Genomic DNA, 23,297 nt, shown 5'->3' with positions numbered 1-23,297 from the left:
ATTATCTCATTTAATTCTAGTTTTGTTTACGTATTTTGTTCAATGTTTCCTGATCTTGGTGGGACGCGTAGGCTTCTTCTAGTGATTTGATGGTTTTTTCTAATTCCTGAATATTTTTGTTTTCTTTTTTCTTTTTATGTGATGAAAAAGAAATTATTTTACCTCTCATCACAGCTTTCCCTGCTTCCCATAGAACAGAAGCTGATGTTTCGGGAGTGTCATTATAGTCCAAATATGAAGTCCACTCTTTTTTAAAATATTTAATAAAGTCTTCATCTTTAAGTAGTGATATATTAAATCTCCAGTTTTTTCTTGGCGTAGTATTATTCTTGTGCATTAGTGTTAAAGATACAGGACCATGATCGCTGACAGCTATAGGATGAATCTCAGTGTCTGAAATGTCGTTCAGCAGTGAGCTGCTGACCAAAAAATAATCCAGACGAGAGTAGGAGTGATGGACATGTGAGAAAAAAGTATATTCCTTACTGGTGGGGTGAAGGGAGCGCCATGCATCGCAAAGACCAAAGTCGCTCATATACTGTTTGATTATATTTGTGGACTGCCAATTACGCTGAGTTCCTGCTGTATTGAGCCTATCCATGTCTTCATTTAGTCCAAGGTTGAGGTCGCCTCCAAGAACAAGTGTGCCATCTAAGTGTTCAGAGAGTGCACTGAAAAAACCGTGAAAGAATGAGGGATCATCAACATTTGGACCATATACACTTGCAATACATAGCTTTTTATCAAGTATAGATAGTTTAATGATTAAGAATCTGCCCTCTGGATCTATAACTGTATCGAGTACTGTGAAATTAATATTTTTATGTATTAAAATTGCTGCTCCCCTTTGTCTAGAATTATAACAAGCTGAGAACACATTGGGAAACTCAGGTGTTTTAAGTTCATTCGAACCTCTAAGAGGTCTGTGGGTCTCTTGTAATAGGACAACATCCGCCTGTAGTTTTTTGAGTTGGTTAAAAATTTTTAACCTCTTTTCTCTGGAGCCAGCTCCATTTATATTCCATGTAATGAACCTCAGTGTACCCATAGATGTTTGTGTATAACTAGGGATGTATGCTGTGTGCGTCGCTTAGCCAGGTGGAGAGAATACGTCACTTGTTCATAAATAAAGAGAAGGAGAGAGAGAAAAAATGTGTGGCGAGATGCTCCCTGAGTCTGACTTTGTGTATGCATAGTTACTAATATGAGTAGGCTTGGCTTAAGTGTGTGTGTATCTTATATGACTGTGTGCGCTGTCTGACTGATGTAAATGTGCTGCCGTTGAGCGCATGGTGCGTATGTGTCGAAATAAAGGATGTTTGTGGATGAGTGTCGAAGCAGGTGATCGAGGCAGTGAAAGGAATAAAGAAAGAAACCAAGGACAGGGGTGAGCAGCATAAAACCAAGAGGGGGAAAAGAGAGGAGGAAAAAAAAACGAGAAGAAAAAAAACAGAAACAAAACGTAAACATTCCAATTAAATCACTGACGGAGAGTGACGGTGTTAATTCTGCTATGAAATCACACTTTAAGATGCGATTTGATGCTGGTAAGTTAAACAGATGTTAATGCAAGTTAGTGTGAGTGGATAAGGAAAGGGTGCAGCTGATTCTTATCTGGTGTGAGGTTAATAATCAGAATCAGAATCAGAATACTTTATTGATCCCTGGGGGAAATTATTTTTTGTTACAGTGCTCCATTTTAAACCAACATTAAGACAAGACAGACAATACGCTAACTAAGAATAGTACAATATATACATATATATACATACATACATACAGTGGGGCAAAAAAGTATTTAGTCAGCCACCGATTGTGCAAGTTCCCCCACTTAAAATGATGACAGAGGTCAGTAATTTGCACCAGAGGTACACTTCAACTGTGAGAGACAGAATGTGAAAAAAAAATCCATGAATCCACATGGTAGGATTTGTAAAGAATTTATTCGTAAATCAGGGTGGAAAATAAGTATTTGGTCACCTCAAACAAGGAAAATCTCTGGCTCTCACAGACCTGTAACGTCTCCTGTAAGAAGCTTTTCTGTCCCCCACTCGTTACCTGTATGGATGGCACCTGTTTGAACTCATCATCTGTATAAAAGACACCTGTCCACAGCCTCAAACAGTCAGACTCCAAACTCCGCCTTGGCCAAGACCAAAGAGCTTTCGAAGGACACCAGGAAAAGTATTGTAGACCTGCACCAGACTGGGAAGAGTGAATCTACAATAGGCAAGCAGCTTGGTGTGAAAAAATCAACTGTGGGAGCAATCATCAGAAAATGGAAGACATACAAGACCACTGATAATCTCCCTCGATCTGGGGCTCCACGCAAGATCTCATCCCGTGGGGTCAAAATGATCATGAGAACGGTGAGCAAAGATCCCAGAACCACACGGGGGGGCCTGGTGAATGACCTGCAGAGAGCTGGGACCAAAGTAACAAAGGTCACCATCAGTAACACACTACAACGGCAGGGAATCAAATCCCGCAGTGCCAGACGTGTTCCGCTGCTGAAGCCAGTGCATGTCCAGGCCCGTCTGAAGTTTGCCAGAGAGCACATGGATGATACAGCAGAGGATTGGGAGAATGTCATGTGGTCAGATGAAACCAAAGTAGAACTTTTTGGTATAAACTCAACTCGTCGTGTTTGGAGGAAGAAGAATACTGAGTTGCATCCCAAGAACACCATACCTACTGTGAAGCATGGGGGTGGAAACATCATGCTATGGGGCTGTTTTTCTGCCAAGGGGACAGGACGACTGATCCGTGTTAAGGACAGAATGAATGGGGCCATGTATCGTGAGATTTTGAGCCAAAACCTCCTTCCATCAGTGAGAACTTTGAAGATGAAACGAGGCTGGGTCTTCCAACATGACAATGATCCAAAACACACCGCCCGGGCAACAAAGGAGTGGCTCCGTAAGAAGCATTTGAAAGTCCTGGAGTGGCCTAGCCAGTCTCCAGACCTCAACCCCATAGAAAATCTGTGGCGGGAGTTGAAAGTCCGTGTTGCTCGGCGACAGCCCCAAAACATCACTGCTCTCGAGAAGATCTGCATGGAGGAATGGGCCAAAATACCAGCTACTGTGTGTGCAAACCTGGTAAAGACCTATAGTAAACGTTTGACCTCTGTTATTGCCAACAAAGGTTATGTTACAAAGTATTGAGTTGTATTTTTGTTATTGACCAAATACTTATTTTCCACCCTGATTTACGAATAAATTCTTTACAAATCCTACCATGTGGATTCATGGATTTTTTTTTTCACATTCTGTCTCTCACAGTTGAAGTGTACCTCTGGTGCAAATTACTGACCTCTGTCATCATTTTAAGTGGGGGAACTTGCACAATCGGTGGCTGACTAAATACTTTTTTGCCCCACTGTACATAAGTCACTTATAAATAAATATTTGGAAAAGAAACATGTGTAGTTGTAGCAGCAAACAGTGTGTTAAGTGGATGCGTTGTACAGGGAGATGGCCACAGGCAGGAATGATTTCCTGTGTCGTTCAGTGGTGCATTATGGGTAATCTCAGTCTCTCACTGAACGAGCTCCTGTGACTGACCAACATGTCATGGAGTGGGTGGGAGGTGTTATCCAACATTGTCTTTATCTTGGACAGCATCCGCCTCTCCGACACCACCTTGAGGGAGTCCAGCTCCATCCCCACAACATTGCTGGCCTTACGGATCAGTTTATTAAGTCTGTTGGCATCTGCGACCCTCAGCCTGCTCCCCCAGCATGCAACAGCATAGAGGATCGCACTGGCCACCACAGACTCATAGAAAATCCTCAGCATTTTCTGGCAGATGTTGAAGGACCTCAGTCGCCTCAAAAAATAGAGACGACTCTGGCCCTTCCTGTAAAGTGCTGTGGTGTTTTTAGCCCAGTCCAGTTTATTGTCAATGTGTACTCCAAGGTATTTATAGTCCTCCACAATGTCAACACTGACCCCCTGGATTGAAACAGGGGTCAAGTGTTTCCTGGTCTTCCTGAAGTCCACGATCAGTTCCTTGGTCTTTGCCACGTTGAGCTGCAGATGATTCTGCTCACACCACGTGACAAAGGAGTCGACCACAGCCCGGTACTCTGTCTCATCATCCCTGCTGATGCATCCAACCACCGCAGAGTCATCAGAAAACTTCTGAAGATGGCAGGTCTCTGTGCAGTGGCTGAAGTCTGTGGTGTAGAGGGTGAAGAGGAAGGGGGAGAGGACAGTCCCCTGTGGTGCCCCTGTGTTGCTAATCACCTTGTCAGACACACACTGTGGGAGACGTACATATTGTGGTCTTCCTGTCAGGTAATCAACAATCCAGGACACCAGAGAAGCATCCACCTGCATCGCTGCTAACTTATCACCCAGGAGGGTCGGCCTGATGGTGTTGAAAGCACTGGAAAAGTCAAAAAACATGACCCTCACAGTGCTCGCCGGCTGGTCCAGATGGGTGTAGACACGATTGAGCAGGTAGATGATGGCGTCCTCTGTTCCGAGACGAGGCTGATAAGCGAACTGAAGGGGATCCAGATGTGGTCTTACTATGGGTCGCAGCTGGTCCAGGATGAGCCTTTCCAGGGTCTTCATGATGTGGGAGGTCAGTGCCACGGGCCTATAATCCTGGGGGCCACTGGGACGAGGCGTCTTTGGTACAGGGACGAGGCATGATGTCTTCCACATCACCGGGACCCTCTGCAGACTCAGACTCAGCATAAACAGTTTATGAAAGACTCCACACAGCTGGGGGGCACAGGCCTTGAGGACAAGGGGACTCACTCCGTCTGGTCCAGCAGACTTGCCTGAGTGAAGTCTCCTCATTTGCATCTCAACCTGGTATTGAGTGAAGGTGATGGGTGGGGGAGGGGTGTCAGGAATCTCACAGGAGGCAACATGTGAAGAGAGAGGCTGGCACAGTGGTGTGGCTCTTGATTCCAGGCTGACTGCAGGTGAGGTTGTGGGGGTGGGAGCAGACACTGTGGTGTCGAATCTATTGAAAAACAGATTCAACTCGTCGGCTCTGTTCTCACCTCCCTCAGCTCCCCTGCTGTTGGTTGGCCTGAATCCAGTGATGGTCTTCATGCCCCTCCACACCTCTCTCATGCTGTTCTGCTGGAGTTTCCACTCCAGCTTCCTCCTGTAATTGTCCTTAGCCTCTCTGATCTTGTCCTTTAGTAACACCTGGACCTTCCTCACCTCCTCTTTGTTGCCCCCTCTGAAAGCCCTCTTCTTGTTGTTGAGGAGGGCTTTGATGTCCTTAGTCACCCACGGCTTGTTATTTGGGTAACAATGAACAGTCTGAGCTGGAACAATGGAGTCGGTGCAGAAAGTTATGTAGTCTGTGATACACTCAGTAAGCCCATTGATGTCCTCGGCGTGAGGCTCACAGAGTGTTTCCCAGTCGGTCACCTCGAAACAGCCCTGTAGTTCCGCTATTGCCTCCTCTGACCACCTCCTGACAGTCCTGGTGGTCACAGGTTCCCTCCTCACAATTGGCACATAGCGGGGGGTGAGGTGAATCAGGTTATGATCTGACCTACCAAGTGGGGGGAGGGAGGAGGAGCTGTATGCATCCTTGACGTTAGCATACAGTAAGTCTAAAGTTTTCTCTCCCCTGGTGGGACAGTCCACATATTGTTTGAATGTTGGTAGTGTATTGTCCAGTGATACATGGTTGAAGTCACCCGAGATCACAATAAAGGCACTCGGGTGCTGAGTCTGTAGCCGAGCTATGGCAGAGTGGATAGTGTCACATGCAGCTGTGGGGTTAGCAGAGGGGGGAACATAAACAGCCACCAAGATGACGTGAGAGAATTCCCTGGGTAAATAATACGGCCTGAGTCCAACAGCACACAGTTCAGTGTCCGGGCAACAAATCCTTTCTTTGATTGTTATGTTGGCAGGGTTACACCACCGGTTGTTAACTAAAACAGCAAGCCCACCTCCTTTACGCTTACCGCTAGCGATGGAGCCACGGAGTGATGTTGGGGTCGCGGTGGAGCTGTCCGTCCACGTACAGCCGGTCCACAGCGATGACAGCGCGGGAGCCCTTCTGGATGAAGCCGCGTCGGATTTTTTTATTTTCTCTATTGAGCTGGGTAACATTATCTGTGAGACATTTCACCGACTCCCTTAGCGTGGCATTTTCAGCAGCAAGCGTTTCCACCTGCTGCTGGCTGTACTCCAGGGATTCTCGCAAGCATTTAAATTCTCGGTGAAGAATCTCCACCAAGGACAGCCTTGCGTCGAAACTGGACAATCGCTTGTCGATTGACTCCAATATGTCGGCAATATCTTTGCCGGCTGGCGATGTTGAGCCGGGGGAATCTGCCTGGCGTTGTCTTTTCGACGACGGCGTCTCAGGTTTGGCTGAGCTGCACATGGGGTCTTCTTCATCACGAGATCCTGAAAGCACTGATCAATATGATCTTGGAGAGTCTCTAAACTCTCCTCGTTGTTCTCCAGGGTGTTGGAGATTATTTAGACAAATAGTGTTAGTTATAAGACAATTGATAAGTGTATTTGGTAATGCTGAAGCTTAAATGAATTTGTTCAAATCTAAACTACCATTTGCTTTAATTTTCCGCCAAAATCTCCGGCGTCTGACGTCAGTTACAACATGAGTCGCTTACCTTGTCCGTCACTTCCGTCACTTACTCACCTGGCTACATTTGCCAGCCGACCTGGCTACACTTGCCAGCCGACCTGGCTACATTATCCAGCCGACCTGGCTACATTTGCCAGCCGACCTGGCTACATTTGCCAGCCGACCTGGCTACACTATCCAGCCGACCTGGCTACATTTTCCAGCCGACCTGGCTACATATTCCAGCCGACCTGGCTACACTTTCCAGCCGACCTGGCTACATTTTCCAGCCGACCTGGCTACACTATCCAGCCGACCTGGCTACACTATCCAGCCGACCTGGCTACACTTTCCAGCCGACCTGGCTAAATTTGCCAGCCGACCTGGCTACATTTTTCAGCCGACCTGGCTACACTTTCCAGCCGACCTGGCTACATTTTCCAGCCGACCTGGCTACACTATCCAGCCGACCTGGCTAAATTTTCCAGCCGACCTGGCTACACTATCCAGCCGACCTGGCTACACTTTCCAGCCGACCTGGCTACATTTTCCAGCCGACCTGGCTACATATTCCAGCCGACCTGGCTACACTTGCCAGCCGACCTGGCTACACTTGCCAGCCGACCTGGCTACATTTTCCAGCCGACCTGGCTACATTATCCAGCCGACCTGGCTACATTTGCCAGCCGACCTGGCTACATTTTTCCAGCCGACCTGGCTACACTTTCCAGCCGACCTGGCTACATTTTCCAGCCGACCTGGCTACACTATCCACCTGACCTGGCTACATTTTCCAGCCGACCTGGCTACACTATCCAGCCGACCTGGCTACATTTTCCAGCCGACCTGGCTACATATTCCAGCCGACCTGGCTACATATTCCAGCCGACCTGGCTACACTTTCCAGCCGACCTGGCTTTATTTTCCAGCCGACCTGGCTACATTTGCCAGCCGACCTGGCTACACTATCCAGCCGACCTGGCTACACTTTCCAGCCGACCTGGCTACACTTTCCAGCCGACCTGGCTAAATTTTCCAGCCGACCTGGCTACACTTTCCAGCCGACCTGGCTACATTTTCCAGCCGACCTGGCTACATTTTTCCAGCCGACCTGGCTACATTTTTCCAGCCGACCTGGCTACATTTTCCAGCCGACCTGGCTACATTTTCCAGCCGACCTGGCTACACTTTCCAGCCGACCTGGCTACACTATCCAGCCGACCTGGCTACATTTTCCAGCCGACCTGGCTACACTATCCAGCCGACCTGGCTACACTATCCAGCCGACCTGGCTACATTTGCCAGCCGACCTGGCTACACTATCCAGCCGACCTGGCTACACTTACCAGCCGACCTGGCTACACTTACCAGCCGACCTGGCTACACTTACCAGCCGACCTGGCTACACTTACCAGCCGACCTGGCTACACTATCCAGCCGACCTGGCTACATTTTCCAGCCGACCTGGCTACACTATCCAGCCGACCTGGCTACATTTTCCAGCCAACCTGGCTACACTATCCAGCCGACCTGGCTACACTTACCAGCCGACCTGGCTACATTTGCCAGCCGACCTGGCTACACTATCCAGCCGACCTGGCTACATTTTCCAGCCAACCTGGCTACACTATCCAGCCGACCTGGCTACATTTTCCAGCCGACCTGGTGTTAAGGTTCAAAATATTGGGGATGGAGACAAGAGAAAAAACCACAATAACAACACTGGTCCGGCCGGGTTGAGTCAAACGATGATTTTAATGAACACACGCGTGGGAGATGGACACTGATGCAGACAGCCTCAAAATCTCAAAATGGTGGAGCATTGCTCAAACTTTTATAGCCTCTGGTGTCTCCACCTTATCATAAAAAGCCTAAACATTCACATGCTTTCCCTCACACAGCGCCTAAGCTACGACCTTGGCTCCCCGGTTATCTGCTCCTGCTGAGATGGGGCAGAAAACTCCAGTATGTTCTGTTCTCTTCTAATCAGACAAATAAGGCGATGACTTTCTGCAAACAGTATTTCTTATAACTCAGCAGTATAATGCATCATAAAACAGTATCATTCATTCACAATAAATTAACAGTTTAATGTAATGCGAATCAGTTAAACTAATGTAATAGTTATCAGCTTCTTCTAATTCAGGAGAATAATGCAAACTAAAACTACATAATAATTCACAATCTTTAATTCATTAACATGGCATAAACTAACACTACAATCCAACACTGGCTACACTTTCCAGCCGACCTGGCTACATTTTCCAGCCGACCTGGCTACACTTTCCAGCCGACCTGGCTACATTTGCCAGCCGACCTGGCTACACTATCCAGCCGACCTGGCTACACTATCCAGCCGACCTGGCTACACTATCCAGCCGACCTGGCTACACTATCCAGCCGACCTGGCTACATTTTCCAGCCGACCTGGCTACACTTGCCAGCCGACCTGGCTGCACTTGCCAGCCGACCTGGCTACACTTGCCAGCCGACCTGGCTACACTTTCCAGCCGACCTGGCTACATTTTCCAGCCGACCTGGCTACACTTTCCAGCCGACCTGGCTACACTTTCCAGCCGACCTGGCTACACTTTCGGCTGGATAGCCAGGCGCTGTGTGAGGGAAAGCATGTGAATGTTTAGGCTTTTTATGATAAGGTGGAGACACCAGAGGCTATAAAAGTTTGAGCAATGCTCCACCATTTTGAGATTTTGAGGCTGTCTGCATCAGTGTCCATCTCCCACGCGTGTGTTCATTAAAATCATCGTTTGACTCAACCCGGCCGGACCAATATCCCCAATATTTTGAACCTTAACACCAGGTCGGCTGGAAAATGTAGCCAGGTTGGCTGGAAAATGTAGCCAGGTCGGCTGGGTAGTGTAGCCAGGTCGGCTGGAAAGTGTAGCCAGGTCGGCTGGAAAAATGTAGCCAGGTCGGCTGGAAAAATGTAGCCAGGTCGGCTGGAAAATGTAGCCAGGTCGGCTGGAAAATGTAGCCAGGTTGGCTGGAAAATGTAGCCAGGTCGGCTGGAAAGTGTAGCCAGGTCGGCTGGATAGTGTAGCCAGGTCGGCTGGCAAGTGTAGCCAGGTCGGCTGGAAAATGTAGCCAGGTCGGCTGGAAAGTGTAACCAGGTCGGCTGGAATATGTAGCCAGGTCGGCTGGAAAATGTAGCCAGGTCGGCTGGAAAATGTAGCCAGGTCGGCTGGACAGTGTAGCCAGGTCGGCTGGAAAGTGTAGCCAGGTCGGCTGGAAAGTGTAGCCAGGTCGGCTGGAAAGTGTAGCCAGGTTGGCTGGAAAGTGTAGCCAGGTCGGCTGGAAAGTGTAGCCAGGTCGGCTGGCAAATGTAGCCAGGTCGGCTGGAAAGTGTAGCCAGGTCGGCTGGATAGTGTAGCCAGGTCGGCTGGCAAGTGTAGCCAGGTCGGCTGGAAAATGTAGCCAGGTCGGCTGGAAAGTGTAACCAGGTCGGCTGGAATATGTAGCCAGGTCGGCTGGAAAATGTAGCCAGGTCGGCTGGAAAATGTAGCCAGGTCGGCTGGACAGTGTAGCCAGGTCGGCTGGAAAGTGTAGCCAGGTCGGCTGGAAAGTGTAGCCAGGTCGGCTGGAAAGTGTAGCCAGGTCGGCTGGATAGTGTAGCCAGGTCGGCTGGAAAGTGTAACCAGGTCGGCTGGAATATGTAGCCAGGTCGGCTGGAAAGTGTAGCCAGGTCGGCTGGAATATGTAGCCAGGTCGGCTGGAAAGTGTAGCCAGGTCGGCTGGAATATGTAGCCAGGTCGGCTGGAAAGTGTAGCCAGGTCGGCTGGAATATGTAGCCAGGTCGGCTGGAAAGTGTAGCCAGGTCGGCTGGAATATGTAGCCAGGTCGGCTGGAAAGTGTAGCCAGGTCGTCTGGAAAATGTAGCCAGGTCGGCTGGATAGTGTAGCCAGGTCGGCTGGAATATGTAGCCAGGTCGGCTGGCAAATGTAGCCAGGTCGGCTGGAAAATGTAGCCAGGTCGGCTGGAAATTGTAGCCAGGTCGGCTGGAATATGTAGCCAGGTCGGCTGGCAAATGTAGCCAGGTCGGCTGGAAAATGTAGCCAGGTCGGCTGGATAGTGTAGCCAGGTCGGCTGGCAAATGTAGCCAGCCTCAAAATCTCAAAATGGTGGAGCATTGCTCAAACTCTTATAGCCTCTGGTGTCTCCACCTTATCATAAAAAGCCTAAACATTCACATGCTTTCCCTCACACAGCGCCTAAGCTACGACCTTGGCTCCCCGGTTATCTGCTCCTGCTGAGATGGGGCAGAAAACTCCAGTATGTTCTGTTCTCTTCTAATCAGACAAATAAGGCGATGACTTTCTGCAAACAGTATTTCTTATAACTCAGCAGTATAATGCATCATAAAACAGTATCATTCATTCACAATAAATTAACAGTTTAATGTAATGCAAATCAGTTTAACTAATGCAATAGTTATCAGCTTCTTCTAATTCAGGAGAATAATGCAAACTAAAACTACATAATAATTCACAATCTTTAATTCATTAACATGGCATAAACTAACACTACAATCCAACAATTCCCCCTGATGAGGTCATTAGAATGATGACCTCACAAACACCCTTCAATTCAGCGTGGCCGGGTTCATCTCTTCTCACTCCTGAGGTCCTTTGTCCCCCTGAGGGGCGAACCATATGTGGGATGACCTCTATGTTTGCGCAATTCAGATGCAAGAAAAACTATGATTCCAACAGTAGCAGGTACAGATGACACTCTCCTTGTCTCCCACAGCTTTCAGCCTTTATTCTATTGCTGCAGCTACCAGTGTCGTCCAGTTGGGTGATCCTCTGCTCTTCATTCTTCAACCTTAGGGGTTAGACAACCCTTCAGTCGTGGCACAGATCAGGGGATTATTCTGCCCCGGTTTCAAACAACGATCTGTGTATTCTCCAGAAAAGGAACAGGAAGGTGTCCCCAATATATCAGTCCGGACAGTCACGCCGAACGAAGCTTCTGACCTTCAAAAGACCGAGTGCCAACTCGTTATAAGCACATTTGCAAGGTGTGTCTGAAAATTATTGAAACCCCTCTTTTTAACAAAAGACAAAGAAATTAACAAATCTTCTAAGCGCTATTCAGTTCATTTCAATGAGTAATGATTAAACATGAAAGTGATAGTTTATGCTTTTTCACTGATTCTCTAAAAGGTCCGTCTTCTCGGACCGCTATTAGCTTAAGCTTTACCATTCCTAAATTATTAAAGACACAAATGAAGTTATAAAATGTTCAAATAATCCTGGTTTGATGTTAAAGCTCAACCTTCCCCCCTTTTTTGACACATTCCAATGTGTCAAATCAACGGAGCTAGAACATTCAAAAAAAAAAAAAAAAGTTAGGCAGCTACAAAGTTTCCCAGACTCTTAAGGTGATCCGCGTGTAACGTTCTGACTCAGGTATTTAATATTTTAATAAATGTCGTTTAATTAACTGCCACTATTTAAACTAACCTTAAAGACATAATTGAAGCAAAGATCACAAAGAATAACATGATATCAGTGTTTTGTAAGCGCGTGCGGCCCAGCTGTCAGCTACATAAAAAAGGATCCTGGGGTTATCTGTCTCTCAGAAACAGTTCATAACTTCCCTTCAACTCATTCATGTCACCTAAAAGGTAAACCTGTTTCTTCATCACCTGTTCAGCTCTGAGGATTCAGTAAGGACATCTCCTGGTTTCATCTTCATGTTTCCCTCTCACCACATATCCAAACCGACATCATGACCAGCAGCTTTACAGCTGTGGCTCCAGCAAACATCAGCTGATACTAGAAATTAATATTAAATACATTCTAACAACAGCTGATCAAGCTTAAACGTGCTGCTGTTGTTCAGCGCGACATCCGCTGGTTTCCTCTTTCTGGCACAAAGTGGGCGATAAATAAATGAGAGAGAAAAGCCGATCAGCTGATCATTGATCAGTTTCATGATTGAAGTAGCAACAGGAGAGGGAGGGGAGAGAATGAGAGAAGAAGAGGCAGCTGTGCAGCGTAACGACAGAATAACTCCAGCTTTGTGTCTTTTTCCATTCTAGCTAAAGTCCGGGACAAACTGCATCTCTTCTCAGCTCAATACGAAACGTGTAATATTTTCTCTGATTGAGGGACCATTCCATTTTTTTAAGGAGCCGTTGGCAACTCTACTAACTAACCTTATGAATAAAATAAAGTTCACTATCAGTAACATCATAGCACCCACCCACCTAAAAACTCCGTCAAGCTGGCTAGAACGCAGTACGAGTTATTGCAACTGACAGTAAAAAGTCAGCACAACGAAAATAAACTCCACCTAAACTTGGTTTATATCTGACTAGGGATGGGTATTGATAAGATTTTAACGATTCCGATTCCATTTTCGATTCTGTTTAACGATTCGATTCTTTATCGATTCTTATTTTTAAAAAGGAGAACACTAAGGTCGATTAGCTTAGAACTTTGTTTTTTATCTTCTCTTTGAACAAGATAGAAATTTAGGAGTAACATGGCCTTACAAACCCAGCAGTGAGATCTTAAGAGATCCAGCCTGCGGCTCTTCAATGGGGTGTCACAGGGTCCCCAGGAAAAAAAATGTAAATGTAAAATAATAAAATAAATATTCTTCTGTAGCAATAACAAAGTGTAACATAAATTATTCTGTAGCAATTACACAAGAATATCCAGAAATGTCCCTGTGTACAATTAAACACATTCACTTACCAAAGTGAAATCGGGGCATCTGCTGTGGCAAATGGGTGCAAGCCTTTGACCACAAACTTAGACACTGCTCGGTGACATTCGTCTATCCTGGCCTGAAAGGAGACGCTACCGGTAGACTGCAGCGAGAACTGGCAGCATCTGAGCCAGACTCTGTCTGTCTGTCTCATCATGGTCACCTAAATGCACAGTAATGGCAGGTTTTGTAATAAGGCAGATCGTGCTAACATAATATGCTCTGTTAGTTGATTATTTACCTGCCGCATTAACGGGAGAGGACGTGCAAACGTTACCGCTGCTGCTGGGTTGAGATTCACGAGTCCGGAGCGGAATTAAAAACACAACATTCATTTAAGGTCATCGCGTGTTTTGTGAGCAAATGCTTTTGCATATTCGTAGTGTTTCCTCCCTTAAATGAAATATCTACTTTGCAAGTATTGCAAGTTGCCCTGTTGTCATCCGTTCTCGTAAAGTATAACCAAGCTTTTGAGCATTTGAGCCGCTGGCGCCGTGTTTCCTGCCAGGTAAATGACGCTCCGCAACGTGGTGACGTCATTCGGGGCGACTGGAATCAATAAGGGAATCGTTTGCAAAAATGGCAAACACTTCCAAGGAATTGAAACAGTGGGAACCGGTTCTCAACAAGAACCAGGTTTCGATACCCATCCCTAGGTGTGCGTAATTATTCAGCCCCCTGAGTCAACACTTTGTAGAACCACCTTTTGCTGCAGTTCCAGCTGCCAGTCTTTTAGGGTCTGTCTCTACCAGCTTTGCACATCTACAGACTGAAATCTTTGCCCATTCTTCTTTGAAACAGCTCCAGCTCAGTCAGATTAGATGCACAGCGTTTGTGAACAGCAGTTTTCAGATCTTGCCACAGATTCTGGATTGGATTTAGATCTGGACTTTGACTGGGCTGCATTTCTGATCAGCGCTCTCCTTGTTCGGCCTGTGAGTTTAGGTGGACGGCCTTGTCTTGGTAGGTTTACAGTTGTGCCATACTCCTTCCATTTCTGGATGATGGCTTGAACAGTGCTCCGTGGGATGTTCAAGGCTTGGGAAATCTTTGTGTAGCCTAAGCCTGCTTTAAATGTCTCAATAACTTTATCCCTGACCTGTCTGGTGTGGTCTTTGGACTTCATGGTGTTGTTGCTCCCAATATTCTCTTAGACAACCTCTGAGGCCGTCACGGAGCAGCTGTATTTGTACTGACATTAGATTACACACAGGTGCACTCTGTTTAGTCATTAGCACTCATCAGGCAACGTCTATGTGCAACTGACTGCACTCAGACCAAAGGGGGCTGAATAATTACACACACCCCACTTTGCAGTTATTTGTAAAAAATGTTTGGAATCATGTCTGATTTTGGTTCCACTTCTCACGTGTGCACCACTTTGTGTTGGTCTTTCACCTGGAATTCCAATAAAATTGATTCATGTTTGTGGCTGTAATGTGACAAAATGTGGGAAAGTTCAAGGGGGCAAAATACTTTTGCAAGCCACTGTAAAATGCTGTGTTTACTTACTGTTTACTTTAAAAGTGTTTACTTTATGAAGTGCCTTGAGATGACTGTTGTTGTGATATACCGCTATATAAATAAACTGAATTGAAACACTGACAGAAAATTGATGAATGTTTTCTTCACATTTACCGTCTTTATAGAGGCAGTAGATACCTACATGGCAGCACCAAAGGAATGAAAAATTGAATTTTTGCTGAATCTGTCCCCTTAAAAAGTGCTCTCCAGTACACGTTTCAACAATGACTATTAAGAATAATACATATTTCACAATAATATTGTCTTATTTGAATATATAAGGATGTTGTGTGCGATGAACCTAACTCAAATTGAAGCTAGAAAATAAAGCGTACCAGTCGATGTCATCACACTAATGCAAGGGTGAAAAAAAACGGGTGAAAAAAATGTAATTGGTTGATTGCATTTAATTGATGGGTTTATCATTAGTACTGACCAAACTACTGATTGCCATGATATCCTTGATCTTTTGGCCCTTTGCTCCTTTGCTGCCCTCAAAAAGTTGCATCAGCTTGTCTGTTAAGTTGTCCAGCTGAGCCAACCCATATGGAAAAGATATATATAAATCTTATAAAGTTTGTATCTGTCTTGTGTGAAACTGGTATGAAAAGCATATAAGAGTGAAAACAGATATAAGATCCCTTGAAAAATTATATAATGAAACTTGTATGTTTTGGATACTTACTAAAACAATGTATGAAATTAATGAAAAAGTGGCCTGCAGGGGTTTTGTAGTGATCTGCGCGAACTCTGCATTCACCTGGAAATAAAACATACATAAATATAGTAAACTAGAAGTTTAAATACAGACTGTTGAATCAACACACTTAAAGTTTCTGAAAATTTGAACCATCCGTGAAGTTTGTCAAGACCTAAACTGTTTGTAGCTGAATTTTAAGTTTGACGTGTCCTTTTCCATGACAACAGCATTCACAGTTAATTTAGCCTTTTCTTATAATACCGTTATAGGGGTTTTCCCTACACAGCACTACTCAGCATGACTTTGATGGTAGCCTTTCGGTTAGACAGCCTTTTCCAATAGCATGATTCGCCATTTCCCCCCCAAATTTTTAGTACCTGCTTCATTGTGGTTCATGTTGAAAATCACCCCCATTATTGGGTGGTGACGTGGTGACATCATTTGGGGCGACTGGAATCGATAAGGGAATCGTTTGCAAAAATGGCAAACAATTCCAAGGAATTGAAACAGTGGGAACCGGTTCTCAACAAGAACCGGGTTTCGATACCCATCCCTACACATCAGTGCTGACATGTCCCTAACATAACTGGACAGGTGGATGACTTTTAATGAAGGTGTAAACTATTAATAGAGGTCTAAACTTTTTATTATTTTTTATTATTTTCTTATTTATACCTGGCTTTTTGACCATGACTGTTCTGTTTTCCGTCCGTTAGATCAATCAGCTTTGCTTGATTAACTGTATTCAGACTAAAATACTTTAAAGGCTAGCTTCAAAGCCAAATGGTGCTCAACTGTTTCTTTGTGACAGGACTGGCAGCCAGTATGACCCAAAACACAAGAATCAGTTTTTAATGAAGAATAAAGTCTATAAAAATATGATTTTTGAGTTCTAGAGGTTGTTCCTTTAATGAATGTTGGCAATCTTGATAACCCAGCAAACCAGAGTTTTCACACAATATTTTAGGTTACATTATAACTAGGGATGGGTATCGAAAAAAATCTAAATTTTAGATAGAAGCTAGCGAGCTAACTTCCTGCTAACTTCTAACTCCGTTAAATGTCATAAATTCCGTTTTCATGGATGCCTGGATGTTAAACTCAGTTGTTACACCTGGTAGAGCAGAACGCTGATCATTTTATTAAAGATGAAAGACTTTAGATAGTTTTTCAACTCTCAGTAATGCCACAGTGATCGTTTGATATATGGACCTGCAGCAGAGTTTAGGCCCAGACATGACGTCAGACTGAACAATCGGATTAGGGGGGAAATTCCAACAGTGTGCACTATGTGCTTCGAATATTGTGTGTAGTTTTTGTTGTATACAGTTGTCAGCCAGGCATCTAACTATGAAAAAATTACACTCCAAAAGACCCCGGGCTTCTGAAAAAACAACCCCAGCTTAAGCCCAGTAAGCCACCCCGATCCAAAGTATTCAGAATACGTTACTCTCATTGAGTAACATAACAGAATGTTACAAAATACATTTTGGGCATGTATTCTGTAATCTGTAGTGGAATACATTTTAAAAGTAACCTTCCCAACACTGAATCAGAATTTGCACAACTCATTTCAGTTGTTCTATATTTGGAAGTAAACTTGGCTAGTGTTTTGTATTGTGTATTGTACTGAATAAGTACAATACACAAGGCCACCACCATCGTCCCCGTGCCCAAGAAGTCTTCTGTGTCCTGTCTCAATGACTACCGCCCTATCGCACTTACACCCACCATCATGAAGTGCTTCGAACGGCTCGTCATGAGACACATCAAGACCCTGCTGCCCCCCTCACTGGACCCAATGCAATTTGCATACCGCCATAACCGCTCAACGGACGACGCCATCTCCACTGCACTCCATCTTGCCCTGACACACTTGGACAAGAAGGACTCACACGTCCGAATGCTGTACATAGATTTCAGCTCAGCATTTAACACGATCATCCCCCAACAACTGATCGGAAAGCTGAGCCTGTTAGGCCTGAACACCTCCCTCTGCAACTGGATCCTGGACTTTCTGACCGGAAGGCCTCAGTCAGTACGGATCGGGAACTGCACCTCCAGCACCACCACACTGAGCACTGGGGCCCCACAAGGCTGTGTGCTCAGTCCTCTGCTGTTCACACTGCTGACTCATGACTGTGTAGCAACACACAGTTCAAATCACATCATTAAATTCGCTGATGACACGACCGTGGTGGGTCTCATTAGCAAGAACGACGAGTCAGCGTACAGAGAGGAAGTGCAGAGACTAACGGACTGGTGTAAGGACAACAACCTTTCTCTGAATGTTGACAAGACAAAAGAGATGGTTGTTGACTTTAGGAGGACACGAGGCGACCACTCACCGCTGAGCATCAACGGCTCCTCTGTGGAGATCGTTGACAGCACCAAATTCCTGGGCGTACACCTGGAGAAGGACCTCGGCTGGTCCCTCAACACCAGCTCCCTGCACAAGAAAGCCCAACAGCGTCTCTTCTTTCTGAGAAGACTGAGAAAGGCCCGGCTTCCACCACCGATCCTGACCACCTTCTATAGAGGAACTATTGAGAGCATCCTGAGCGGCTGCATCACTGTCTGGTTTGGGAGCTGTGCCATATCAGACCGCAAGACCCTACAGCGGATAGTGGGAACAGCAGAGAAGATCATCGGGGTCTTTCTACCCTCTATTGAGGACATCTACACCACACGCTGCATTCGCAAAGCCACCAGCATTGTGGCTGATCGGACACACCCCTCTCACACACTCTTTACACTCCTGCCATCTGGAAAAAGGTACCGAAGCATTCGGGCACGCACATCCAGACTGTGCAACAGCTTTTTTCCACAAGCCATCCGTCTCCTCAGCAAAAAGGGACTGACTGATAAACACGCACACACACACACACTAACATTATCACTCAGCTTAACTCAAATACCTCAAAACATTGAGACTGGACTGACTAACCAACACAAGCGCAAACACACTGACCTACACCACCAAACCATCGCACACACCAACCTGTAAATGCTCTTTTGCACAATATTATTACTAGATATATTATATATTATTATTTTTTTTGCACTAACTTGTCTTGTAGCACCTTGGTTCCTGGAGGAACGTTGTTTCGCCTCACTGTGTATTTTTAAACTGTATATGGTTGAAGTGACAATAAAGTTGAACTTGAACTTGAAAGGCATAAGGTAAAAAAAAAAAAAAAAAAAAAAAAAATGCAGGCTGTAATGTAAAACACCTTTAGTTCTTTTTTTTTTTTAATTTTACCTGCTTTAAAGATGTTAACAGAAACCGAATATCTCCAGTAGATGGCGATGGTGCATTACAGTAATATCCATAACAAGGCAAACAGATTTGTACCAAAAAGGAACACCCACCAAAGATTCATCATAGTAAAACATTAGATCACATGTCCACTTTATTCCATATTTTCATGTTAGTTATTGGCTGTTATATTTAGATCTTAACATGAAGTAATATACTTTTGCCATTTCGGATGTGTGGTGCTTGTTGAAGCTGCCATAGCGATGTCCTGCAAGTCCAGTAATATTTACATCTGATATGGCCTCGTTTGTATTTGGTGCCAATAAGTAGAAATATTAACTGAAAGACCTGAGATCATCTTTAATCTGACAAAGTCAGTAATGAAGTTGTGATTTAGTTTTTGGACTGCTTGAACTAATCAGTAAAATGAGTCACAGATGCAGACAGACCAAAGATCCAGCTCAAAATGTTTATTCAGATGAACAGATCAGAAACATTTCCAAATGTCAGACAGCTTAGAAGCAGAGCCATACCCTGATAACATCCATCGCTCCATGTGACATTTCACACAAAAACACCACAACATACAAGAACTGATGCCAGCTTTAAAGTGAGGAAATCAGGAAAGAATCAGCTGGAGCAGAAGTGAGTTTACTTCAAAGCCTGTGTTGTTAACATGCTGACTCCAGGCTCACTTCTACGTCTCAGCATTTAGCTCTTGTCACCCAGAGTGTGCTTGTCAAACAGGTACTCTGCCATCTTGTTGTTGTGGGCATCCATGCGGGTGAGGTTAGTGATGTGGTCACCCAGCTTCTTGATGGACTTCACCTGCTCATCCAGGTAGTGGCTCTCCAGGAAGTCACACAGCTGGGAAAACAAACTACAGTTAACATTTGATGATTTGTCAAACATACACAGCATCAACTAGTTCAGTCTTTAACCCCAAACTCTTCCCTCCAACTCCCACTTACATGAGGGTCATTATGCTGAGAAGCCAGCTTGTGCAGGTCCAGCAGAGCCTGGTTGACATTCTTCTCCAGCTGCAGAGCACACTGCATGGCCTCCAGCCCGCTGCCCCACTCATCACGCTCTGGTTTCTGCACAACAAACAATTCTGTTAGAGACTGAACACTTGTTTTAAGCTCTGTATACACATTACACACTAACAACAAGAGAACAAGTGTCATAACACTGCTCATTAATCCCAGTTTCTGTGTTAGAGACACAGTCAGGTATGTCACAGCAGGACTGGTTCAGTTTGTACACACCTTGATGTCCTGGAGTAAGACGCGACCTCCTCTCTTGTTCTGGAAGGACAGCAGCTTGTCAGCATGCTCCCTCTCCTCATGGCTGTTCTCCTTGAAGAAGTGGGAGAAGCCTGGCAGGGCCACATCATCACGGTCAAAGTAGAAGGCCTGACAAATCAGACACAGGTTATTAGTACACCGCACCAATTATTCTGCAAATACAGCATCGTGACAAACAGTTATGGAGACAGACATGATTCATGATGGACAGTTCAGCCGGTTTAGACCGAGGTAACTGCTGAACTCGAGACTAAAGAAAAGCCAAACGAAGCACGACGCAGCATTTGGGTTTTTCGGTGATGTGTTTGGGGTGAAAATACACTCCGCATCTGGCAACCTGCCCAACTGTGATAAACAACCAACAAACGAGCTGCGACTGAAATCATGTATTACTGAAATTAGCAACAACATACCGGACTTTACATTTAACGACTCTACTCCGTTCTCTTTGTCTAGCATTAAGCTAATATAGCTTGAGACTAAGGTTATTACAGACATCAGCATCACATGACGTGTTCTCACCATAGAAGTGTAGGTGTAAGACGCAAACAGCTCCATGTTCACCATCCGGTTGATGGCGGCCTCGCAGTCGCGGTGGTAGTTCTGGCGCACTTGGGACTCCATTTCGGCTGGCGTTTCTTGTGCTTTTTATTAACAAAAACGGTGCAAAAATAAAGCTTCACGTCGACTTTATGTGTAGTGTTCAAGTAGAAAAGGGTTTTTCTTCCGAAGTGCAGAGTAGCTGAAATACAAAGCGGGACGAAGTCAAGAAGTTCCGTTCAAACACTGTTGAAGCAAAAACTCCTCAAAGATTTCTCCCCTGGTGTGAAACGGCACACTCGCGGGTCCCTGTATTTATACTCCACCGGAAGTGCTCGTGCAAGATGTGACGTATGTTTCCACCAATCACTGAGCCGGGGCGTCTGTACCAGCTGTGACTCACAGGATGAAGTTGCATTTTTTTCTCCTCCTGATTCGTAGAAATCTCATCATCCACTTTAATGTTTAATGTGACCTGCTGGGAGATAGTCACGTGCAATGACAAAGCATTTTCCGTAGTTCAACAGGAAATAAGCAACATGGGTAAAATATATAAAGATTTTCTCAAAAAACATGTAGACGTCCTGATGGACATGAGAGCCGATATGCACACGCACATGGTATGAATGTATTTGTTTAATACTGTTTAAAAATACTGTTTAAAACGTTTATTCCAAACCTTGCTTCCAATGTGCCAGACCGTCTGCTAATTTTTAAATAGCAGTACTTTCCTAGCCTTTTCAAGGGCTTTTAAGCTCTAAGTTTTAATATGGAGATTGGTGGCTTTTTTACTCATTTTCATTCCTGCAATGATTCATGCATTAAAAAAAAGGAACAAAACTCAAGTGATGAATCAGTCGTGTCTACTCCTAACAGAGAACTTAGCAAAGAACCTATTTTAAATTATAGCTTTTGGCACTTTGTTACTAGCTGTGTATAACAAAGGACATAATTTATTTCAATTTCTTTAGTTGAATCTACCACCAGTCCTGAAGATAACACAGATTAACAGACATAAACAGACATTTTCTCCCCCATCAACATCTATCTTCCGGTACCACGTTACTAGGCTGCCTATTTAAGCGGCTCTTACTCAGTACCTGTGTGGTACCATTACCACAGATCACACGTCCAAAAGACCTCAGCAACTACAAGCTAGTAGCACTGACCTCACATCTGAAGAAGACCCTCGACAGGCTAGTACTGAAGCATCTTCAGCCCCGGTTAGGTCTCCATTGAATCAACTGCAAAAGCCTATCAGTCTAGCATTGGGGTGGATGATGTCATCATCTACCTCCTGCACCGAGATCGTGCTACCTGAAGAAGCCTGGAAGCACAGTTAGGCTAATGTTCTTTCTCTAGTTTCTCCAGTGCTAACCCCATCCAACCTGGACTTGTGAGGGACAAGCAGTCAGGGGTGGACTACTACCTGTCCCAATAGATATTGGACTATCGCACTGGCTACCCACAGTATGTGAGGATGCAAGGCTGTGTTTCTGACAGGCTGGTCTTCAGTACAGGGCCCTATAAAGAACTGTGCTAGCACTAGTCCCGTTCACTCTCTACACTGCAGACAGTTACCAACCTAGACTGTCATCTGCAAGAGTTTCCTGATGACTCTGCCATAGTTGGCCTTATTAAAAGTGAGGATGACTCAGAATAAAGACAGTGGACTCAGGAGTTTGTGGACTAGTGCCAGCAGAACCATCTCCAGTTCAACACGGGAAAACCAGGAGCTGGTGGTGAATTTCCACAGGGGCAGACCCACCACACCAACACCAGTGAACATCTAGGGAACTGAGACCCTGAGTCCCTCACCCAGTGGTTTTGGAGAGCTTGCCAAAGTGATAGAATTATGATCCCTCTTAGCCATGGACTGACCTCCCCAAAGCTCGACCTTAACATTACTGAAGCAGTGTAAGAGTACAGAACAGAAAGAGGCCAACAAAGAAGAGCTTTGCACGTTCTTTAAGAAGAAGCCTGGAGAACTATTCCTAAAAACTGCATAGAGAAATGACAAGAATGCTATCTACGAGAGTTCAGCCTGTGGTATATAGAATATGTAGGATAAAGGTTTTCATACCAAAGTATTGACTTTAAAGCTCGGTAAAAATGTGAAAACTAGATTTTCATGTATGTATGCAGATGTTCCAGTACATCTTTGAACGTCCTTTTTTGTGGCAAAATATAAAGGACAGGTGCTTCAGGACGGTATATTCAGGACTTTACTGTGCTGTATAAAAGTTAGATTATTTGAGTTAACGCTGGCCTAGTACATAAAACCTGCACAAACTGAAGCTGATTCAGCTGATGTAACACATGACATCCAAAAACTGCTGATAATGGTGCTTACAACCAAAGTGTTTTTTATTGCATTGCTCAACACCACAGTGCTGTTGACAGGAATTTCTCAGGCTAAAGCATTACTACTGCTGAGTGAAAACAACCTAAGAAATGTATTTTTATATACTTTTATATCAGCCTATTTATGTAAAAGTAGCTTTTTCAATGAAACCTTCAAGAATATCATCGCAGCAGAGGTATGTAACACACATTTGAAGATTATTCAGTGTGCTGCAGTCTCACATACTTAATTCATCCATTCTCTTCTGCTTATCCTTTTTCATGGTTGCCTAGGACGGGCTTTTTC

The 23,297-nt window shown here is 45.0% G+C and overlaps 2 protein-coding genes across 2 annotated transcripts in view; both read right to left on the bottom strand.

Annotated features, from left to right (window-relative positions):
• LOC309704242 (GTPase IMAP family member 7-like) overlaps positions 1-18,704 on the bottom strand; it is a gene marked incomplete at its 3' end in the record, with an annotated part of 29,027 nt that extends 10,323 nt beyond the window's left edge. The window contains exon 1 of the mRNA XM_082529290.1: positions 17,890-18,704. Coding sequence (XP_082385416.1) covers positions 17,890-17,899 — 10 coding nt within the window. The 5' untranslated portion in view covers positions 17,900-18,704. The remainder of the gene's footprint in view (positions 1-17,889) is intronic.
• A 551-nt stretch (positions 18,705-19,255) lies between these two features.
• LOC309705213 (ferritin, middle subunit) lies at positions 19,256-20,982 on the bottom strand. Its single transcript, XM_082530869.1, has 4 exons — positions 20,630-20,982; positions 20,069-20,215; positions 19,772-19,897; positions 19,256-19,667 (listed from the first exon to the last, which is right to left on the bottom strand). Exons 1-4 carry the CDS (start codon positions 20,729-20,731, stop codon positions 19,512-19,514), a joined length of 531 nt encoding a protein of 176 aa, XP_082386995.1. The 5' UTR covers positions 20,732-20,982; the 3' UTR covers positions 19,256-19,511.
• Between the last annotated feature and the right edge of the window lie 2,315 nt (positions 20,983-23,297).

This window comes from Aulonocara stuartgranti (genome assembly GCF_965226115.1).
Source record: "Aulonocara stuartgranti genome assembly, chromosome: 4".
In the NCBI taxonomy this organism is placed as follows: Eukaryota; Metazoa; Chordata; class Actinopteri; order Cichliformes; family Cichlidae; genus Aulonocara; species Aulonocara stuartgranti.
The sequence above is the reverse complement of the archived record's forward strand: the minus strand, read 5'-3'. Positions and strand labels throughout refer to the sequence as shown.

Bases quoted from the DNA above. Each gene is read 5' to 3' on its own strand.
- LOC309705213 (XM_082530869.1), bottom strand. From the start codon at position 20,731: ATGGAGTCCCAAGTGCGCCAGAACTACCACCGCGACTGCGAGGCCGCC. The intron at 20,216-20,629 runs GTGAGAACACGT...CTGATTTGTCAG, and splicing joins CTTACACCTACACTTCTATG to GCCTTCTACTTTGACCGTGA. The intron at 19,668-19,771 runs GTAAGTGGGAGT...TTGTTTTCCCAG, and splicing joins CTCAGCATAATGACCCTCAT to CTGTGTGACTTCCTGGAGAG.